Below are 22,356 nucleotides of genomic sequence, written 5' to 3'. Positions count from 1 at the left end.
GAGAGTAGATCAACGTGTATAGGAAAGAGAGGGTTCATTCTGCATGATGTATGAAAGCTATCAAAGGTGAAAGGGGTTGCGGAAAAAAACTTGTAAATTTGCGAATTCATCGGTGACCCGGTTATGACACATTGGAAATTTTAAATGCCACTCGTTACTTTTTCTTTCATACTTTGACACCATTCTCAAAATGTCTTTTTTTTTCTCTCTCGAAATTTCGGCTTTTTGTACCAATATTTCGACTGCTTGTTATCACACAATAATTTCCTATCTTCTCCAGCTTCTGACCTTATATCTTCAAATTTCGATATTTTCAAAAGTTCGCTTTTTGTTGATAAGCTGGAGAACAGATATCGAGAATTCGTCGGATAATTAGGCGTATGAAACGAAAATTTATCATTTTATTGTCTGGCACTACGACAAACCATGTCAGAAGCACTCTTCAAGGTACGTCACTTAACATATTTTGAATGAAAACTGTTAGCAGTAAATTGGTTTGTAAACTGGCAAAATTAGTTTTGGACGAAATAAAACAGAACGTGTCACTGACATGTTGACACTCAAATCAGTTGGAAACAAAATGCTAGAACAAGACTGGGAGCTCGCTAAAGAGAGGATAGTTAGAAGTTAAAGGCCACCTCCTCGGGATGGTCATCACCTAACATTTGTGCACCCTCCCAATTCGAGATCTGAGTACAGACCAATGATCTTCGCGGGAGTCATTTATTTATTGCTGCCGAATAATCGCTGTCAAATAGTACCAAACGTAGCTAAATGAAATGACGTCATAACTGAGTGGATTTTGCTACATTTTTTTCAAATTTCATTTTTTTTTATTTCCTTCACCGATATACAGTCAGTTCATAATTAGAAAACACATCGAAATATCTTTCTACCAGAAAATCGTACCGCGAAAATAGAACATGCATAAATATCAAACTCACAAAGAAATGTCTTGTATAACCTTCTATTTTACATCTTCAATTACATTACAAACTTTACTTCAGCATGGTTGCAACCCTTATTCATGAATCAATAGATACCAATTGGAGTGATCACTTGCTTACATCACACACATATTTTAATTCCATCTTAAAGTTCCTGCGCTATTGTAGGAGACTCAATAAGATCCTATGTTCTGCACAAGAAATAATTTACAACTGATCAGCAATGGAAACTTTGGACTTTGACAATGTGGAAATTCAGATCAAGTAATGCACCATGTCAGCCAGACCAGGGAGTTGTCAGGGAGTTGTAATGGTCCTAACGACTCTCTGATCTGATACTGTATAAGTAAACTTGGTAATCACTACAGCTCGATAACTGATATTGATTATGCCTAACGACAAGGAATCTTCCGGCTACTGCATCTGTTCTTCGTGAAAATGTGCCATATTCAAAATCTCAGCAGATGAAAATTTTGACTAGAGGTAACAAACAAATTATACTGTATATGTCATTACATCCCCCCCCCCCTCCCCCTCTGGAGCAATAATTAATACATTCAATCGAGAGGAAAACAAAATGATTTTTCAAACTTCTCCAGAGTTGTAGACAATATTTAACTTCTCTAACACTGATTTGCAGCCAGAACTGGAGAAAACAGGCCAGCTTTGAGGACCGTAGACTACTTGGTCAGCGACCCACTCGACTTGGTTGAGAGACACTTGCAAGTGCCTTCTTTGTGCGATGTCGTAGACACACAGCTTAACGTGATGTCTCTCTAACGGCATGAATGGTATCGAAACATGGACGAGTTTGAACAGGTCTGTAAAATGACAACCAACTTTGGGATTATACTCTGACCCAGACTTTTGACGTTGAAACTCATCGATGGCTTCCCATGATCTCTTTATGGGGTCTGCAAAATGGTCGATATTTAAAATTTCTAGTTTGCTAGTTTCTAAGTATTCTAGAGCAATCTGTTTGATTCTTAGATGTGCTACATCTGTTTCCACGATGATTACGTGTTTATGATTTGAACTTTTGGAGAGAAAGTCACTTAAACTCTCTCCTATTAATGCAAAAACTGAGCAAGGTGTGTCACTTCCAAGATCATTTAGGATATGAAATTGGAAAGGGCAACTTGTTTCTTTTACTGTCAGCCAATCTGTGAGTTCGTTTCTGATTTGATCTAACGGCCAAGTGTGATGCAAGGGGACAGAGAAAGTGGAAATACACAAAGACATATCAGAAAAATAATAATTACCGATCAACTGATTGGTGAACGATTTACCCACTCCGACACCCCCATGAAAGGATATCATAACAGGATTCGCTAACCCGCTGGAGTTCAAAAAGTTATCGAAGAATGACGAAAGTTCTGTTACAGCTATGTCTTGACCGATCAAGTGCTCTTCTAAGTACTGCTTTAGAGTCGTTTGCTTGTTAGGGGCGAACGCCGCTATCATCGAAGACTTTTGGTAATCGGAATAGATGAAGAAAATGCTCAACAACACGATGAGAATTACAATTATAGTCATGAGTAACCAACAGAGCATCTGACAAACACCTGATGGTGAGACAGAGAGGGCTGCTGCTCTACTTTCGTACTGACTGTGAAGGTATCTTCTATCCGTCCTGCGATGGAAGGACAAGTCAGAATGGCTTCTTGTGTCGTTCGAGCTAACGCTCATATCATCATAACTGCTCTCCCTTTCAGGAGAGGGTAGTGACTCTCCAAACCTATCATTAGACCATGCACTGTTTGCTTCATTCCTGAATCTAACTTTCTTGTCCTCTTGTTGATGAAGATGCTGATCTGGCCAACTGAAACTTTCTTCGGCCTTTTTCCAACCTTTTGCGTTTCGTGATGATTGGGGGCTTGTGTTAAAAGATATGAAACTGCTGGTTCTTTCATTATGTCTGGCATCCCATGATGGGACATTTGGAGAGTTACCATGGCGATCATGTCCAAAAGCAGAGTTTCTATTGATAGGGGTGCTTGAATCATATTCACCAAAGGTAAAGTACCCTTGGTAAGATGACTGAATTTTCAAAAGTGGTTTTCCTGAAGGTGACACGGCAAGTCCTGCATGTGTCTTTGACCTTTCTGCAATCGGAGACCATCCGTTATCACCGCCTCCATTATACACCGCAGGCTTTGCAGCATCTGATGTTCTTGAAGAGGGCCAGGCCAATGCCAGGCAGTTAGAATTGAAATTTGCTTTTGAACCTGGAGTGATAAGCATTGGATAGTCCGGTTTCCTTGTGTGCAAGTCAGCAACAGGTGGAGACGACAGTCTGCATGACATCATTAAACCAAGCAGCTGAGAGTTGCTCCCTTCTGTAATGTAAAAGGGTGGGGGGAAAGGTACATATAAGTATTCTTGACTTTTTAAACACTACTAAGGGTAAATAAGCACTGCCTTTGCACACCGATGACAAATTCTTATGTTTCGAGAAGGGCAGTAGGATGGGAGTGGGGCAAGTGACAATAGAAAATGACAATATTTAACAAGACCAAAAAAGTGGTATTGTCAGGAAACAATAAGAAAATATATTTAGACACATGGCTATTGCATTCCTATTTAAGTTGGATGTAGATGCCAAAAATAAAATATTGAACTGACCTAGTGCAGACCTGTCAACTTGTTTGACCCCAAAATAGGGAGAATAACATTTTTCAGGGCCAAAAAAAAAGGGAGAACAAGGGGAAAATAGGGAGGTTGGTTATTTTCAACTGAAATGATATAAATACTCCTAAATAATTATAGTCTACTTATGCAATACAGTGAGAGAATCATCCAATCAGTGTTTCTTATTGTAGTTTACAGCAGCTCGCTTCGCTTTCTACAGGGTTTCTTTAGTAGGCTTCCAGTTCCATTTGAAAGGGAACAGTGGACTCTGGTTACTGGGACTTCATGGCTAGTATGCTAGATAGAGATCCATCAAGCTTGAGAATTGACCGACTGTCTGTCTTGTTCTTGCGAACTACACTGAATAGCCTTTCATATTCAGCGTTACTGTGGGGAATTACTAAGCATAGGACTTTAATTGTTGGCTATTTTCAAAAATGTCGCAAGTGATGAAACATTAAAAAACCAGGAGAATAGAATATGAAAGGAGGCCGGGAGATTCGGGTAAAAAGCGGGAGTCTCCCGGTAAATCCGGGAGAGTTGACAGGTCTGCTAGTGAACAAGATGGTCTAGATTTAGACATCTAGACTAGTTGGCTGACACTACAGTAATTACCAACATTTACACATATGCTACTCTAAACGTGGAAATACTCCCAAAAAATACACACAGGTCGTTCCAGTGTAGGCCTGGTTTGCCCAACATTATTCGTTAGGCCAAATGTTTTGACTAAGCCACTGACGCTGGCCAAGCCTAGGATAGCCTTGGTCTAACTTTAGCGTTGTTAGCCTTACCATTAAGTTAGGTAAACAGAACCTGGCAAAACCGAGAATCATTGGTATTTATTGAACTTATCACATTTACGTAATATATTGCTTATAACTAGCTTTGTTTGTGTTATATAATGCATACCATTCACTGGAAATCAGACTGATAATAATATTTTCCGTCGTGCTACCCCTCTGTAAATAATTGCAAAGTTGAAGCTCTGCGAATTACGGAAATATACGGTTTGAATTAAAAGCGTGAACATATTTACGCATGCTTTTGCTTAGCGTCGCCCTCTATGCTACCAATCAAAATGGCCGCTTCCTTCAAGAAACCATCGAAGAACTTTCGTAGGAGGAGGAAATCGTCTTCTTCAGACGAGGAAGACATCGAAACAGAAGCAGTGAGGTAAATTTAAGCTGCATTTTCGTGATTGTTATCGTCCTTGGAAATTGATATGACAAGACCGGACAGTTAAGCGAATATGTAGGACAAATGCGATAGGCTTCTGTAGGCCTAATGTTACTTTAGTTCATGTTCTACGTTACAACTTACATGAACCTATTTAGCGACGAACGGTATCCCACAGTAGATTTAAGCCTAACGTTAATAATACTAGGACTAATCTAGGCTAGACAGTACAATAATGCTCCAGTCTAGGTCAGTTTCATGTTGAATAGATCGGTTCAGTATGCTTAAAGCTTTCATCCTAGGAACAGAGATTCAGAATAGGGACTTGTCTAACACTTGTGTTGTCACTGACAGTTCCTGACAGTCCTGTCTGATTTGACTTAGCCTAGACTAAGCCTAACTGTACATGGATAGGTAACGTAAGACCGCATAAGCGCTAACCGTCAACTCCTTGTGTGGTCAAAATCTAAGTAAATCAGGCAGAAATATTGCCTACTTCCTGAAATGATCGCTCGAACTCCATCCAGAGGAGCTCAATTAAACTAAGTTGTGTTTTTCGAGACACGAATTGCAAAATCTGCTGACAAGTTGTCAAAAGCCTAAAACTGTTCAAGAAAGTCTTCAATGTCAGGTGTAAACCTAGAAACTGTTTAACCATTACTTGTGATTAAAATGATGTGACACATCATATCGAACTTCCAATGACTTATAATGTCTCCAAAAACAGATTGGAAATTAATGAAAAGTTACATTAGGGGTGGTTTAAAGAAATGACACTGGTTGCATTCATGGACTCTTTTCTATAAACTAAAGATAATTAAATACTTCCAGTCCCAGGTAAAGGAATTTGGTACAAAATACATAATCTGACGTGATAGGAATCTAAAAGTGATACTGCTACATAATCATGCCATTGTCTTTAATTTCTGAATTTTATTGTTTTTTTAATAATTATTGTTAAGTAATTTAGGCCTATCTCTGTAATTCTTAGGATGCAATATTTTTAGATTGTTTTATTTTTAAGCTGTAATATTTTTTTAAGTTGTATTATTTATACATTTCTGTGAAGCTGCTTTGAGATCATTCTTTTGATGTTAAGCGCTATATAAGAATAAATTATTATGATTATATTATTAAATATTCACCCTTTACCACCCAGTTTGTAGAATACGGAAGATGTACCATCACAAGAGCCTACATTTCCTTTTTTATCATGGCAAAAAAGTAGCCACAAAAAATAAAAGCTCTGAATGATTGAGTACCCGTGTGATTGATTGCATTTGATCAAACTAAGACACCTACCAAGATTTGTCCACATACCCTGAGCCCAAGTTGAGGTATACCAACTAGTGGTTAATCAATGTGGTTCCATTCTCAACTGGGCCTGTGCTTTTTCATATCTGTAGCACCCACAAAAGTAAAGTGGAAAGCTCCAGAATGACTTTCAATTCATCATTTAAAATGAAATTGGCTAGTCAAACTGATAAACCACAGTAGGTATGATTTAGGCTTTTGTATACATATTATTGAAAATATGTTTTAAAGTATTGATTGATGTCAAAAATAAGCAAACCAAACCATTGGAAGTGCCTTCAGTTACATAATCATTACATTTGTCATGAATATTCCACATGATATTTAAGGTAGAGTAACTTTCATTCCTATGCTTGTGATAAGTTTATTAAAAACACAGAGCACTTTTGTCTAATTTTGTTGGGAATTGTATATACTGTATATATATATGCAACAAACACTGATTGTTTGTCAAAGCAAACATGTCTGTTTTTTGCTTCTGTGCAATGTCAAGCTATCAAAGGAACAATATAGTCTCATCTTCATTCACATTGGCAATGGATGTTTTTTTTATTTTATTGTGTCATTCATTGTAATCACACTCTTGTATTTTAATCCTGTCATGTTATAAAACTAAAGAAATATAAGTGGTAAGTTAAATTTACATCTAGAAATCAGAAAATGTAGGGCAAATTTAACATACCTTGAATTTTGAATGAATTTCAATGAAAGCAAGGACTAATTAATACAGACTAAACAGTGACGGAAATATTTCAAAATATCCTAAAATTGTCACCCAGTGTCAATAGTTTGCTTTAAATGTTTTGATGCTGGTGGAATCCTTTTTTGTTTTCATGGGAGGGCTATTCATACATTTTATGGCAATGGTTTATGTTGGCAAGTTTACATCATGCCATAAACTGAGGAAAGTACAATATTCTTCTTTGATATATGACACAGTACCATTCTGTTAGAATACATGCTTCTCTTTGCCCCACTTCATGGTCCCTTTAGACTTGAAAACGGGTAAATATTTTTCTTTACAGTTGACTGTCAGTTACAGTAGGTCTGCAAGGACTGGCACAACGATGGTGCCTATATAGGACCTAATTTCTCCATAAAACTTCAGCAGATATACTGTTATCACTTTTAATAGTTAGTAGTTGCTTGTATCTTCTTTTTTTTTTTTGATTGAAGAAACACTAAATAAAGACATGTACATATGCAAATGTACAACACAACAGTTAGTTATACTGTGTATTGAGCAAAATACTGTATATACATGTGAATCTGGTGGGAACTTTTAACTATATCATTCTCTTCTTGACTTGATTCTATCATCAAAATTTAAGAAAAGACAATCTGAAATGCAGAAACAGTGTTATCTATATAGAACTTTTCATTTTACAGAGAGAAACTAGAGGAGACAAAGGAAGCCCAGAAATATAGAGAGAGACAGAAAGGTGTAAGGTGAGGCACAATGAAGTATACACTTTGTAATGTTAGGAATTGCTCAGTGGACTAATGTACTGTATGTCTACAACCTTAGTAGTGGCAATGTCAGGATTTTAGCCAATGATCTCTGGAATACAATTCCTGTACTCTAATGCAATGATCCCCGCCCAGTTCTAAGAATGTCCTGATCTTATGAAGCTTTGCGTAACTTGCTTTTCCTTGTGGTACTTGACAGACCATAAGTGACAAATTCCTTACACATTGTGGACCAAATATTGCATTAGGTATAGTAATGAAAATTAAAATAATTTTCATCTAAAATTTCAAGACTTGTAGTGCCAGACTCAGAGTCTAATTGGTCTTTCTCAGTGGTGTATTTTGAAAGAAATGTTAAAAAAATGCTAGATTTACTATGCTTCCAGCATACATGTGTCAAAAACTTGCAATATTATACACTCTTAAATAGGTACCCTAAAACACTTAATACTTATTGCAGAGTTTTCATAGCGCTGGGACATACAGTTTATGAGCAGTGTAATCTTAGAAATGTTATCATATTGATTACACAAGCTGAGCAAGGCAGTGTTTCTGAGAATTTCAGTAAGCACTGTACCTTTGTCATGGACTGTCAAATTTTTATGGGCCAGATAGACATCTGCATACTGTATATACAGTACTGTACACTAATACTCTAAAAGAACTTAAATAAGACATACGGTAGCTTTAATACTTTGAAAGGGTTTACCATCAATAGTGAAGTATTGCAATCCAAAGTAGACAGTGTACCTCCAAACCTTTCATAACATTACTTGGATGTTACTTAACTAATATTGTTGCCACTAGTTAGGATAACTGTTTCTATTTACTTACTGGAAATGTTATAGAACCATTTATCCATATCTCGTCTCATAACTTATTATTCCAGTGCTGTCACTCTCGCTCTCGGTAAAAAGCTGTCGAAGGAGGATGAAATTGTTAACGTGAGTGTCCCTTTCATGCATCATTTCTCATCCATTGTTTGTGACAAAGATATATATGCAAGAAGGGTGAGATTCAACTATCTGAATCTGTCAATTTGATTTAAATTGAATCAATTGTGTGACAGACAGGGAAGGTTAATATGGACAATGTAGAATAGAGACCTTAGACTTCAGCTGACTCAAGGCTTGATACACTTACAGTAGTAGGTCACTGAGGTTAAAGCTATGCCGGACAATGTGACATTTTGCTACCAAACCTGATGCTTTCAGATGTTTCCACATGACAGCCTCTAAGTAAGGGCGGGAATAATCCCAGACGATACTGACCGACCACTTATTCATTATAGAATCATTTTGATTTTTGCTCCAGAGAAAAGTGTTAAAAACATCCATATCCTGAAGAAGACCTAATAAGCTATTGAAACATAGCCAAAATAAATGTTGCTGAAACAAGATCTATAACTTATGGTATCGAAGCCTTCCTTCAAAATAATTGTTTTGATAGAAAAAGACTTGAAAGTAACAAAATAGATTTTGCAGATGTCCCTATGCAGAACTTTGTAGGTTAATAAAGCACAATACAATAGATTTGACAACTTGAGATACTATTATTCTCATAGACAGGTATCTTGCTGATGTTGAAATATTTATCCAACGAAGAATAATTACATCGCAATTGCAACAATGTTTTTGACCCAGACGCTTTTATTAACCTTGGTGAACCTCTACTTTACTACTGTAAGTAGTGTGCAGTAATTATTTTGGCGGCTGGTTCACTGACCACAACAAATATATTCATGCGCAATATACTTTAATTTGGATGAGCGGATAGACCTCTCTGCTGAGACAACAAAGCATTAGCCTATGTTGGACTTGTTCATGAAATGAATCATCTCATATCTACAGATTTAGAATTACATGAATAAACTCGAGGAGCCTTTTTTGAGTTTTGACACATCACGTTGTGTAGTCAAATGTTGATACATTGGTTTGTGATGTCATCTCCAAGAGTTAATCTTAGGGGTTATTTGATTGTTTTACATACTTGTGTCCTTTGCCTCATTTTACAGAATGATCCATTTAAGTTGAAAACAGGAGGACTCATCAGTATGAAGGACATCAAAGACAGAAACCGTGACAGGTGAGAACAGGAATTTTTAAACCTTTTCATTGGAACAATACAGAAATAAGTTCCTCATTGGGAGAATGTAAATTAGCTCATGCCTAAAGACTATGTATCCAGAGACTGACAAGAGTCAAGTTCATTGGTAAAAAAAAAAGAAAATATTGTGTCTGAAAAAAATTGAATTTGACCCTGTGGCTTCAGAAATGCAAACTTCAGACTCACGTGGCATCTAACTAGTAGTCTCAAGCTTCAGGCAAAAGAATTGTGAACAGAGCACTGCACATCTGTTAGAGTTGGAAGAGTCAGTTATGTATTCCTAAACTTACCAAAACACATATCTTTGAAGTTTTTTTTTTTTTTCTTTGGAGACATTTTTCTGGTCAGTTTTCTCTGTTTGTCATGAAGTATTTCCACGGTATAGAATTCTCATCATCTTCGTAAATAAAGCCACACAGTATTAATGAAAATTTATCCCTTCTGTTGTTTGGCAGGAGCGATGAAGGACTGAACCGTGACGTTGCCAACATGGGTAGTACTTTTGCCGCTGAGACAAACCAAAGAGATGAAGAAGCAGAGATGTGAGCTGTCTTACGTGAAGTGTTTTTTTTATTATTAATCTACAAAGTAGTTCACAGATTACTGAGATTAGAGTAGACTAGTGCAGATTAATAGTATGATAATCCTCCGTCGTGTCATCTTGAGGCAGGTATCTCCCACTTGGTATCAACCCTCTAAAATGTCTATACTGCACATAAAAAAAATAGTTTTAAATACCTCACTAACCATTCATGAAAAGCATATTCCCCCCATTCTGTACCCCACAACTTCCCCTCTCTTTCCCCCTCTCTTTCCCCTTGTCGTTCCCCCTCTCTTCCTTCTTCACCTCAATGAAATATGATCCATTTCTTCTTCTCAGGATGAAATATATCGACGAGAGGATGATGGAATCAAGTCAAGAAGAGAATGATACAGTTAACGAAGAGAAGTAAGTTCCTGAGTGCTCCTTTAAAGCAACGTTTGATATTTGGTCAGAGTTTAACCGGCCACATATAACATAACTCTTTAAGAACTCTAAATTTTCAGCTGTATGATATGTCAATAAAATGATGACATATGAAGATTTATCATATTCAAAGAAAAGTCCTTTTTTATTTTTTTTTATGAACAATTCAAAATTAATTTATGATATGTATTACTTATGGCAGTGTCTTAACAGTTGCTCAGCAATTTTACCAAACCTACAGGGTAATATTCAATATAAGATTGCCCTTGACCCTACTCAACCTCTCCCCGAATATTTGTTACCAAAGTTAAGGGAAATGAGTGAACTCAGTTCTCAACGTTTTGTTTTTCCAGACATTTTCCTAATAACAAACATCATTCATGTATATCAATCACAAGTGAAAGACATTTGTTTTAAACTTTTCTTATATTTGTTTTATTTGTATAAATGGAGCTTTGATTAGGCAATGAGAGATTTGGTGATGGGATGTAGTACTGAATAGCACCAATACCGTTATGGAGCTTGGCTCAATAAGCAGCTTTAAACCAGAATTTAAGATTTTAGTTAGCTTAAAAGAACCATTTTAAGGAGGTGCAACACATTTTTACCATAAAAAGCATGATCTACACTACAATATATTAGAAAATAATGGAGACTGTTTAAACCTCCTTACAGTATTTTGCTGTACTTTAGGTTACCATGCCCAAGAAGAGTATCAGATACTTGAGTTAGTATTTCCTCAAACTTTCCAGAAATAAATACCTAAAAGAGAAAAAGTATAATTTTGGGTATTTATCTGACATGTTAAATACTTCTAGTTTATTAACCTTATTTGATTTGTAGCTGTTTACACATATAAGGTTTTTTTTCTTCTTAATGTTGATGTATAAATTACAATTTTTGTTTGCTATTTGATGATAAATTCTGATCACAATCCAACTTTGGATAGGTATACTTCAAATTCACAGAACGAAGTAGTTGAAACAAGTTTTGACAATATCTGTTTCGCTGTTGGTTTGCGATGAATAGTTTGGATTGAGTGTGTGTCATGAAAATTTCAGAAACTCCGTGGAACCATTGCGTACTCCCTAATTGACATTTATTTGATGAAATAATGAAGGAAGTCGTCTCAATTTATAATTTAGGATCTTCATTGGAGTGGTAATGTACTTATGTCAGATCAGAATTTCTGCAAAATTTGCATTTTTGGCCGTTAGTTCACTGCCTGTTGCTCAGGGTCTGTATATATTTGGAAAATATTAAATCTGAATAACTTTTTCATGTATAAATTATTCTTTACAGATACAAATCTCCAGAGGATAAACTCTACGAGCTGCCAGAAAATCTACAGGTGGGATCTGTAAAGAGTTCAGAGGAAATGCTTTCAAACCAAATGTTATCTGGTATACCTGAAGTGGATCTTGGAACGGAGTAAGTCAAAATAATAATATTAATAATATTCGATTTTTATATAGCGTTTATACCAGCAACAGGTCTCAAAGTGCTTTACAGACGTTATATTACCCCTAGTCAATGATAACCTGTCCCAGAGACAATCCCTCCAGGCGGCTGCAGTTATATATCGCGCCCAATGACAAGTTACCTCACAGGTACCCATTTAACCCCTTGTTGAGAGCTCTGGCAATTAAGATAAAGCATCTTGCCCAAGGACACAACGTAATGAACTAGGCAGGAATCGAACCAGCAATCCTTGGATCACGAGTCCGACGCCTTAGTCAATTGTCTACCATGCTCTCAAAAGACGCTAAGAAAAAGTGATGATTTGAATATAGTAAACCTGTTAGAGTACAAAGTTTCCAATAAATGGGCCAATATCCGCATACTTGATGTGATTTACTGGTTTGCCTGAATCCAATACTTTTTCTTCACCATTTCTGTGTAATTTTTGTTATCTGCTTAATTTTTCTCTCTGTTAGATATATGGTTTAGCAGCAACCACTTTTTTGTAAGCTTGTTGAACCAAAGTCACAACAGATGTGTGAAATCTTTAGAACATCTTGTGTTTGTTTCATTTTTAGTTCTATCACAAATGATCACTACTAAATAAACCTGGACCAATTGCACGTTCTTAGCAATCAGTAGATATCACATAGAGCAAAGAATATGTTTTACCTGGAAGAGGATTAGAACCAGTGAGCTCAAAATTACCCAAGAAAAATCTGTGAGAGACCTACTGAGAACAATGCTCATAATAATAACAATGCTCATAATAATAATAATAATAATAATAATAATAATAATAATAATAATAATAATAATAATAATAATAATAATAGTAATAATAATAGTAATAATAATAATAGTAATAATAATAATAATAATAATAATAATAATAATAATAATAATAATAATAATAATAATAATAACAATAATAATAATAATAATAATAATAAAAATGAAGATTTGTAATGTGCCGGTATAAGTCAAAAGACGTTCATAACGCATAGAATCAACAGCAAAGCAAGCAACAGAGAGAGAATAAGATAACAAAAGGTAAAAGTCAACTAGCAGTCGTTGAGTTCTAAAAACAAATGAGTTTTCAGAGTAGACTTGAATGACACAAATGAAGGAAAGAAGCAGTTTCCGGAGGATCTGTTAGTAGACTTTACTGAAGTAACTTGTAGGGAACGCAAAGTAATTGACCGTTTCTCTATGACACTGACACGCATTTATAACCAAATCTTGTCGTAATGGTTCTCTTTTCCTGTCTGGTTACAGACTCCTGCTGCAAATCACAAACAGTTGCTTGAAATATTCTTCCTATTTTGTACACTTTGTGTGGGATTGTTTCGTATATGTCTGACAGACTAGGACAGTTGTAAACTATTAATGTAGCTATGTAAACATAACTTTTTTTTATACTATGAGGTGACCCACACACCAATGTAATGATTTTGTTACATTGTTTAATAATAAAGATAATGTTTTTCTGCAAGTATATTAGTAAATGACAAATGCTATACAATATTAGCAAATTGTTAGCCAAATTTAAAGATTTATGTCTGGTTTAGTACACATTAAGGATAGTATTATCAGTATTTTGAATAAGTTATTATGATATCGATCAATACTGAACTGGTACCAAATGTTTCCATGTGTGAGTCTTGCAACAAGTACTCAGCTGCATTTAGGCTTATACAGGTCTGTGTAGGTGTTGGTTTTTGTTGGAATTGAAGTTCTTTAAAGTGAAGATGAGAGGAGGCAGGCAGGGTTTGGGAGGTGGGGGAGGGGAGGTAGATGTGAAGAGGGTAATAGCCCCTTACTGTTTCTTCTGTTAATTCCCTAGATTAATTTGTTTCTTGCTGTTCCTAAATTTGGTAATTCTGTGGTTTCTTCTTAAAGAATTGAAATGTCAGGTTTTTCAAGTTATGTGGGATCATTACATTTCAGTGTTTTCTCCCCTAAAAATTAAGACCAAACACAAGGCACTTAAAATATCAGGATTGAGAAGTTTTGTGAGTCATCCCATTTAAGACTACTTTTATGAGTTTTTTTGTGTGATTATATCTTTTCAGAGCTAAAATAAAAAACATTGAAGCCACAGAAGAGGCAAAGCAACTTCATATTTTGGAAAGCAGGCAAAAGAAGAAAAAAACGACGTCGTTCGTTCCCACTAACATGGCGGTAAATTATGTGCAACATTCAAGATGTAAGTAACAATTTTTGAGTCTCTTTCTAGTTCCTCCAACTATCGAATCCTCTCGTTTGCAAGGAAGCAGTTTGTGGCATTTATCGTCTGCAACGGAGTTCATACAGTATTGTTTTTCTTATAACTTTTGTGGAAACTCATTGAGAAGAAGTTTTATGATATCTACATTTTTCCAGGATTTTATACAATTTTTCTACGATTTTATACCATCATGGTGTTATCTTCTAGGGGAGTGAAACGATCAGTCCCGTACGGTAAAGTCTCATGCAAAACAGTGTCAAATGAAGGCTCTAGTGCTTATTCCTCTTATTTTGTCGATTTGTGAATTGAATTCCAAGTCTAGGTATTGACGAACATAAGTTGGATTGTTAGTAGTAAATAACATGGCAGGTGACACTAACAGAGGATTTGGAGGGTCACTAGAGAATGTTGAAAATATATTATTATTATTTGTTTTCCTCTTCATTTTCTTAAAAAAAGAATCATCTTCATTCCTCACAAACCCATCTGCCATACGTATGCACTGGTATCTACCTAGCGTCAATCCTTAGCAATCCATCGATCTAGAGATCAAACCGTCGAGAACTGTTATCCGATGAAAGAGATCCTGTATAATATTAACTTCACTCACTGAAATTGTTGGCTGGAGTTTTTGAAATTGTTGTTTCTGAGACAATTTCTCATTCTGTTTCCAGACATGCATGAGGAGTACCATGCACCGAGACGGAAGGTTGTTGTAGAGGAGCCGCCGAAACCCAGGCCAGTAGTCGTTGGCGATGCTGAGAATCCAGATCGACCAGGTCAGTACTGAACTGTTCTTAGGCAAAGCTGTTCGATTTGGTACATGGAAGTGAACAAGGGAGAATATGAGTGAATGCAAAAGCAGTCCACAAATTGTATGCATGGAGTAAAACATTCCAAACCTTGGCCTTTTCATGTAATGAGCTGAAGATATGATTCATTGTAGCTAACAAATGTATTTGCCACGTGAACTGTGTGCCCACAGAGAAGACCATTTAACATTTAATACAATGGTATCTTGTTATGATCTAACGATGTGCGGTCTTACTCAGGGCGTTGATGTGCATTCACTTGGGGTGTGAACTGTCTGCCCACAGAGGCCATTTAACCATTAAGAGAATGGTATCTTGTCATGATGTAACAACGTGCATTCACACTCTGGGCATGAACTGTCTGCCCACAGAGAAGACCAGATAACTATTAAGACAATGGTATCTTGTCATGATGTAACAACGTGCGTTCACACTCTGGGCATGAACTCTCTGCCCACAGAGAAGACCAGATAACTATTAAGACAATGGTATCTTGTCATGATGTAACAATGTGCGTTCACACTCTGGGCGTGGATACATGCATTCACACTTGGGGTGTCAACTGTCTGCCCACAGAGAAGACCATTTAACATTTAATACAATGGAATATTGTCATGTTGTAACAATGTGCATTCACACTCTGGGCATGAACTGTCATTTCTTTGTGGTCTTGAGTTCAAAAGAATGTTAATCCTTCTTACAAATAGTTGTTTTAGCGTGGGTTGATTTGATCTGAATTCTACATGAAAATATCTACTGTTTGATTAATCCATGGAGGCATACATGTGTACAAAATATATATATTTTTTGCTTTGCATTTAAAGGCTAAACTTTTTTGGCATGCTGACATTTCTCTGAAATTCTTTGGTGGTGGTAATGTCCTCCAGTCATTCGTAGCGTCTGACGACAAGTGTTGAACCAGACAAGAAATATATCTCAGCAAGGATAAACAACTCAAAGGGTTGCACTCCATGACAGTCGATTGCATGTTTTATGTTTGATCGCGAGTGACGGTTATTTTACCTTCTGGCAAATTGAGAGTAAATTCTGTGATGACAATTTTTAAATTGATAAATTTTTCATCCCTTTAGATACAGATGTCACTGCACCCTCCAAAAGGAAATTGCAAAGCGAAAAGGCCACAGACGATTACCATTATGAAAGATTTAGAAAGCAACTACGAAGATACTGAGACCGCCTGGATATCTCCGGTGAGTCGGCAGATTCTTAAGGCAGTATTTACGTACTTCATGTGCGCTGACATATAACGCATTCAGTTGCAATGGCTTTTGAAATTATGCTCGCAGTAAATGGGAGAGTGTGTGACCCAGGCTTAAGGTGTAACCTTAACAACGTTTTAAATGTATTTAAGACTGTGGAATATGGTATTTTCATAATACGATTAGTATGTTGTTAGAAGGGGGAAGGCTGATGTAGTTATGTCAAATGACCTCTGACCACCATTTCATCACTGGGGTTCTTGTTCACAAACCAAGGGGTGTCTACATGCCAAGTTTGAGGTTCATAAATGATGTACCTTTTGAGTTATCCTGTTTACAAGCTTGGGTCAAATTAAAATAAAACTGTTAGCAAACTGCTTATCCACTAGAGAGCCTGTGTAGGAGATTGTGTAAAAGTAAGTTGGCCTGTCGTTTCGATCCTAGCTTCTTCAAAGTCCTCCCTTAATCCTCTCTTTGTCCCTCCACTGTTTATCTCCTACCTCTCCTCTGCCCCTGTTGGTTTCTTTCTTTCTTCTCTCCATCCCTTGTCTACTAATCCCCTTACATCTATCTCTTTGTGTTCACCAGGCTCATTAACCTGCCTGTATTCTGTGCGTGTTTTTGTCCCTTCTGTTACAGTTACTTGTCATTTAGCCTTTGAAGAAGATCCTGCTAGGATCGAAACATCAGGCCAACTTACTTTTACAAGCTTGGGTGTTAGACACAATCATACGTAGATCCCGTTTGCAATCAGCAAGGAAACAAAATGCATAGAGAGAGATAGAGAGAGAGAACAGGCAGTGAAATGATAATGTATCTAATACTGTTTATCATGTTTTTCATTGATACTTTGTAAACACAACTAAGAAAGCTGGGATCAGTAGTTAGCACTACACTGAAGCAAACAAAGCATTTCTATCCACTAAAGACTAATAACAAAATAAAAAAAAGTTTCAATAAGAGGAATTCATATGAAGTAACCTGATAATGAGCATTCTGTTTTTTTAGAAAATAACCCCCAAAAAATCTCCTTTTGAAATAATAATGAAACATTTTCTTCCTTTCCTGATCTTGGCACAAAACATATTACAGAAAAAAAAAACTAAAGTGTGTAAATTTTTCACTTTTGCTTAAAAGGAAAAGCTAACACAACAAATAATGCAGTCAATTTTTTCCCTTTTTCATATTTTTGGTGCACATGCTCCAATGACATATTAACAGAAAGGAGGCCCAGCAAAAAGTTGTCTCTGAAAAACCCATGAAGCTCCCGGAAGGAGCAGATTTTACAAACCTGATTATATTTGGGGTTAAATCATAATTATCTGCAAGAACATAAACCAGCTAAACAAAAAAATTGAAACACAAATCCCCAAGGGTTAAATTAAAGAAACAAGAAAAAGTAAACAGGGAACAAAAAAGAGATTCTCTTTTACAAAATATATGCATGTACAAAATTATAAATTAAATGTTGAGGTTAAATGATATAGCTATTTTTGTTTTACCTCAATACTAAGATGGAGTGTGAGAGAATAATTTCTAATTTTTCTTCTTTAGAAAATCTAAAAACCTTCAGGAAAGTCACCTTATACTACATACCTACAGCAAAAGGGCTATGTGTAAGGTCATAAAATAAATACAGAGATAATATTACAATAAATTTTGCATCATTTTTAAAAACCATTTAAAAAAATAGATACAATAGTTTTACTAAATTCCCCTGAAGTTTAATAACTCCCCCTGGAAAAAGTAAATGGCCTGGAAAAAAAAGATGCCTCATAAGGAGACAGTTGAAGAGTTTATCAAAGATTCTCAAAAATGTATTGAATATCACTGACTTGAGATATGACTTCTACTCTGTTATACTTTATGAGCCATTTACAGAAAGTAATTTATACGCCAACTAGTTTCATCGAAAATTGTTGGAATAAAACATCTTCCTCTTTTGTCTTAAATTACACTACAAAGATTAATCATACATCTTGTTAAACTTAAACAAATTTTACATAATTAACTGACCAAAAAAAAAAAAACCCACTTTGGTAATAACTCTTAAAATTCTTCTACAAATTCCTTAGAATCCCTATTATTTGAGAAATGAACCCATTAAAAATTTACTTGACGTTGATGACTTTTGCCTTATCAGTCTACATGAGCAAATTACACATTAGCTTAAATAGTTCTAAAAAAACCTGAAAAATATGTAAAATGTGGTATTGTCATGGAAACATTCATAAATATTTGACATAAAGTGATTTCAAAATAAAAACTGTAACTCTGCGCTGTAGGTTGCTGTTACCTGTGTTGTTGCTCTGACCAAGTCGTCTAATTATTACACAAAATTATATAACCCTAAATAAAACCAGTTGGCTTTTCCTAAAGAGCTAGTGCTGTTTTACTGCCTTAATTCAAATCCACAAATTGTTTGTGTCCCACAAATTTTTTATTGCTGAAATAATCATTTAGTTTTAAAATAATAATCCCTCAGCAGTGCATTGCAGCTGTTTCACACAATAGGTTTTCCTGCTGGTCTTTGGAGAAGATCTCTGTTGTCTGATTAAACAGAATACAGCTCTAATAGTGTATTTGTGACAGTGTGAATATATTCCAAGACTTCCTATTCACTGCACTCACCAGCAAAAGTCATGTACTTGAAATCTTACAAATGTGTTTCTTGCCAACCAATGAAGACACATTTTTAACTTGGAATGCAGTTATAACGTATTTTTAACTTAATCTACACCCAAAAGATGTTTTATTCTATATTTCTAATACAAAAGAAGAAGAAGGGGGGGGGGGGGGGAGAAGAAACTTATTTATGATACTATCTTCTGAGTAAATTAATGAAGAACAAAGCACAATTGCTGTGCCTTAAAATAATGATTCACACAGAAATTACTCGTAGATACGTTTGTACTATTTCCTACGATATCATCAAAGCTTTCTAACGGAGAATCTGTGAGGAAAAAGAACTTGATTGCGAATGCCCACTTGTAGAGAATGTTTTGTTCATGGCACCCCTACTGGGACGAAGAAATGAAACATTTATTTTTTGTGATTTTAACTTAGCGGCAGAGTCTCTTTATGAAATGTTCTGATTTTTGCAGCATCTACTCATTTTTGGCGAATACAGATGTTCTTATGATATACGATTTTCTTTCATAGTCGACATATTGCAGAGCGTGTCTGTCGGTATCATTGCCACAAATCCGAAAGCTCTGTTGTTATGCAACCGGGGCTCCGTGGTGGAATGAAAGGGAAAAAAAAGGAGGCGGGTAGAAGGAGGTGAAGGCTGATGTTGTGAAGTGTTTGTTAAATATATGTTCAATTATACACCGAAATAGAGACTGTTAATTCACACATTGCAGCCTCCAGTGATTCAAATTACTTCTGTCAACACAGCATACTAAATTCCTACTAAAACGAGGAGAATAAACAAATCAAAAATAGGCAAAGAAAAAAAGGACAAATGATTTGACATAAAATTTGCTATGTGGTTCATTAGACAGAAATTAGGAGCTACTATTAATCCAAAGTTTAGCCCCCTTGGAATGCCCACCAAACTTTGAAAGTAAACTACTGTAACTATAGTTAGTTATGGTCTGGGTGGATCTGTGAGTTTTGATAATAAACAATCCCATGAATTACAGGCAGCATGTCACTCTTTACAAGTAGTAAGCTACTGTAATTTGGTCGTCTTTGTGCAATTCATATGTAAATTATTAATTGCAATTTTTTATTATTGTTTGTTTGAAAAAGATACCAAATCAGTGGCCTGTTCTTGCGCACTCAATCATGTAAACAAAAAATTAAAAAATTGGCAAGCACCGCTATTTTTGTAGGCCTATGCTTTAAATTAACCCTATTACAAAACCAATGCTTAATTTGAACATTTCTGAAAAATATTAGACTTGAAAGTTTGAACAGTTTGAGGTAGACAAAATGCAGCACATTCTCTGGTCTCAAAGACAAACACAGCTATACATCTTGGAAAACCGAAGGAAAAGGGGAAAAATTAAAACATAATAAAACTACCTGCAATAACTTCATTCTTGCAGGTGGAATGAAGATATTCACCCTACGAGAGTTTTTAAATTTCTTAACTACGTATTTAAGCAACCCTTCTATAAGTTGTTAGAGTTAATGTAACAACTGCCTACAACTTCATCATTCTGACCTGTATGATTCTTTCTGGTTCATAACAAATCATCAGTCATACCAGGAGTTCCTCTTTCATACCTGCCATTCCCCCTGCCCCCGCCCCATCTTCCACCTCCCAGATTTATTAAGCTGTCTCACATAACCATTGTCAAATTCTTTGGAGCATAGCATAAAGGGAAACCTTCTATGAAAGTGTTTGCATCTAACAGTACAAATCTTAACCATAATATGTCTGCACCAAACTCATCAGTTGGATGTTATTGGTGATCTTGGCATCTTTCACTGGTAAGAAATAACCCCAGTGGGTCTCAAACTTTAATTAGCCCGTCTCTTTGGCCTAGCAATACAAAAGGGCAAAAGAAAAACCTTCCAAAATTTCTCTTCTGGGCTCTATGCATCTGTTTAACGTTTGGTAATGGGGGACATTTGCTACCAACGATTCACCACTGGTGTGTCTGGTATGACTTATTCATCGTCCCCTTTGAAAGGTGGTGTGTTTTGGTGTTGGTGGTGGCAACCCGTCAATGGAAACAAGCTTTATCTACCTCAAGTTTAAAAGCCCTCCTAGATGAAAGCTCGAGGCTTGGATCGGGAATAATATCTACGATCGGTAGTTGGCTAGCATCGGTTACTTTAAACATAAAAATGGTTTTTCTCCACCGTTGGTCTTCCATCTGTAACAAAAAGAGGTATTAAAAAAAAGAGGTTCAAAAAATAATAATAAAATAAGCAGTAAACTATGTGAAGAGAGAACGGTTCTATTGTTTACATTTACAAAGATAACAGTGACAATAAAACATAAATACTCCCCATTTTGGATATTTTACTGAAGGAAATCTGACAGACAGACATACATCAATGTAACTATGTGTCATGAATTGTATTTCCATATTTATTGTTATTTTCTGTTTAAAGTATGGACAACCTGGATGGGTTGATATGTCTCTTTTCTGACAATCCAGGAGTCTAGACCCCAGACATAATTACCTTACACTCAACAGTAAAGTACCTTTATCAACAATTCACATAACCCCACATTCTCCTTCCTACCAGCTTCAATAGTTACACTGCTTAAGACATCAACCATATATCGAAATTGGCACAAGAAATTCCTTTCAAAATGTAGATTTTTCAGTTCACTGACTTATTGGATCAATAAAACGCCCTTCTTACCCTACAACCATCTTGCCGAACATCAGGCTGTAAGTCCTGGAGTGAAAATATTTGTCCATTCCAGCCCCTGAATTTAGCAGCGTTGGTATGATTTCCATTTCTGTTTCTCCATACAGGCATACCCCAGCAGTGGACTGTTACCATCTGTCTACCAGTCATGGTAAGAAGATGGAGGAAGTTTATCTGTGAGTTGGCGATCCCGTAGGCAAACTGAGAGAAGAATTGTGGAGAGAAAAGTGGATGATGATTTTAAAATGTCCTAATCTTTTACTCTGTGAGACACACAGACAACAGATCTGCCAAAAGGAGGGTTCGAGGGATGTGGTGGTCCTGTGAGTAAGGACTGTTACCACTTGTCTACCAGTCATCGTAAGAAGACGGAGTATGTGAGAGTTGGTGATCCTGTAGGCAGACGATGTCATATATATCATGATCTGTGAGAGTAGGATTTCACGGGGAATGAAATGTAGTGACTCAGTGAGAGATGTGATGCATCTGTGGAAGTAATTCTATGTAAAAAAGTACCGATAGCATAAACAAATTCAATACCACAACAAACTTGTGGCCCGCAAGCCTAAGGTTGCCCATCCCAGCTGTAGGCAGACTGAGAGTAGGATTTCATGGGGAAGGAAATGTAGTGACTCAGTGAAAGATGTGATGCATCTGTGGAAGTAATTCTAAGTGAATG

At 36.2% G+C, this 22,356-nt stretch overlaps 3 protein-coding genes across 6 annotated transcripts in view; 1 reads left to right on the top strand and 2 right to left on the bottom strand.

Moving 5' to 3' along the window:
* Nucleotides 1-953: 953 nt before the first annotated feature.
* On the bottom strand, nucleotides 954-4,630 carry LOC139964384 (uncharacterized). Of its 3 annotated transcripts, XM_071965967.1 has the most exons (3): nucleotides 4,491-4,630; nucleotides 2,210-3,286; nucleotides 954-1,768 (listed from the first exon to the last, which is right to left on the bottom strand). In XM_071965967.1, exons 2-3 carry the CDS (start codon nucleotides 3,255-3,257, stop codon nucleotides 1,533-1,535), a joined length of 1,284 nt encoding a protein of 427 aa, XP_071822068.1. In that variant the 5' UTR covers nucleotides 3,258-3,286; nucleotides 4,491-4,630; the 3' UTR covers nucleotides 954-1,532. The 3 variants fall into 3 exon arrangements, with proteins under 3 accessions (XP_071822068.1, XP_071822066.1, XP_071822067.1); XM_071965965.1 differs by having other exon boundaries at nucleotides 954-3,286; XM_071965966.1 differs by having other exon boundaries at nucleotides 954-3,286; nucleotides 4,373-4,497.
* LOC139964385 (splicing factor C9orf78 homolog) lies at nucleotides 4,622-21,869 on the top strand. The gene is made up of 11 exons (XM_071965968.1): nucleotides 4,622-4,754; nucleotides 7,461-7,520; nucleotides 8,431-8,485; nucleotides 9,556-9,626; nucleotides 10,103-10,189; nucleotides 10,528-10,596; nucleotides 11,917-12,045; nucleotides 14,151-14,284; nucleotides 14,980-15,084; nucleotides 16,209-16,328; nucleotides 21,785-21,869. The coding sequence occupies exons 1-10, from the start codon at nucleotides 4,645-4,647 to the stop codon at nucleotides 16,307-16,309; spliced, it is 921 nt and encodes a 306-aa protein (XP_071822069.1). The 5' UTR covers nucleotides 4,622-4,644; the 3' UTR covers nucleotides 16,310-16,328; nucleotides 21,785-21,869.
* The window catches only part of LOC139964383 (uncharacterized), a 117,170-nt gene continuing 111,960 nt past the window's right edge, over nucleotides 17,147-22,356 (bottom strand). For both annotated transcript variants that reach the window (XM_071965963.1, XM_071965962.1), the window contains 2 exons: nucleotides 21,669-21,878; nucleotides 17,147-21,169 (listed from right to left, as the gene is read on the bottom strand). In XM_071965963.1, the coding sequence (XP_071822064.1) occupies nucleotides 21,017-21,169; nucleotides 21,669-21,878 (363 nt within the window). In that variant the 3' untranslated portion in view covers nucleotides 17,147-21,016. The remainder of the gene's footprint in view (nucleotides 21,170-21,668; nucleotides 21,879-22,356) is intronic.

Source organism: Apostichopus japonicus, chromosome 22 (genome assembly GCF_037975245.1).
Source record: "Apostichopus japonicus isolate 1M-3 chromosome 22, ASM3797524v1, whole genome shotgun sequence".
Lineage (NCBI taxonomy): Eukaryota > Metazoa > Echinodermata > Holothuroidea > Aspidochirotida > Stichopodidae > Apostichopus > Apostichopus japonicus.
The sequence above is the reverse complement of the archived record's forward strand: the minus strand, read 5'-3'. Positions and strand labels throughout refer to the sequence as shown.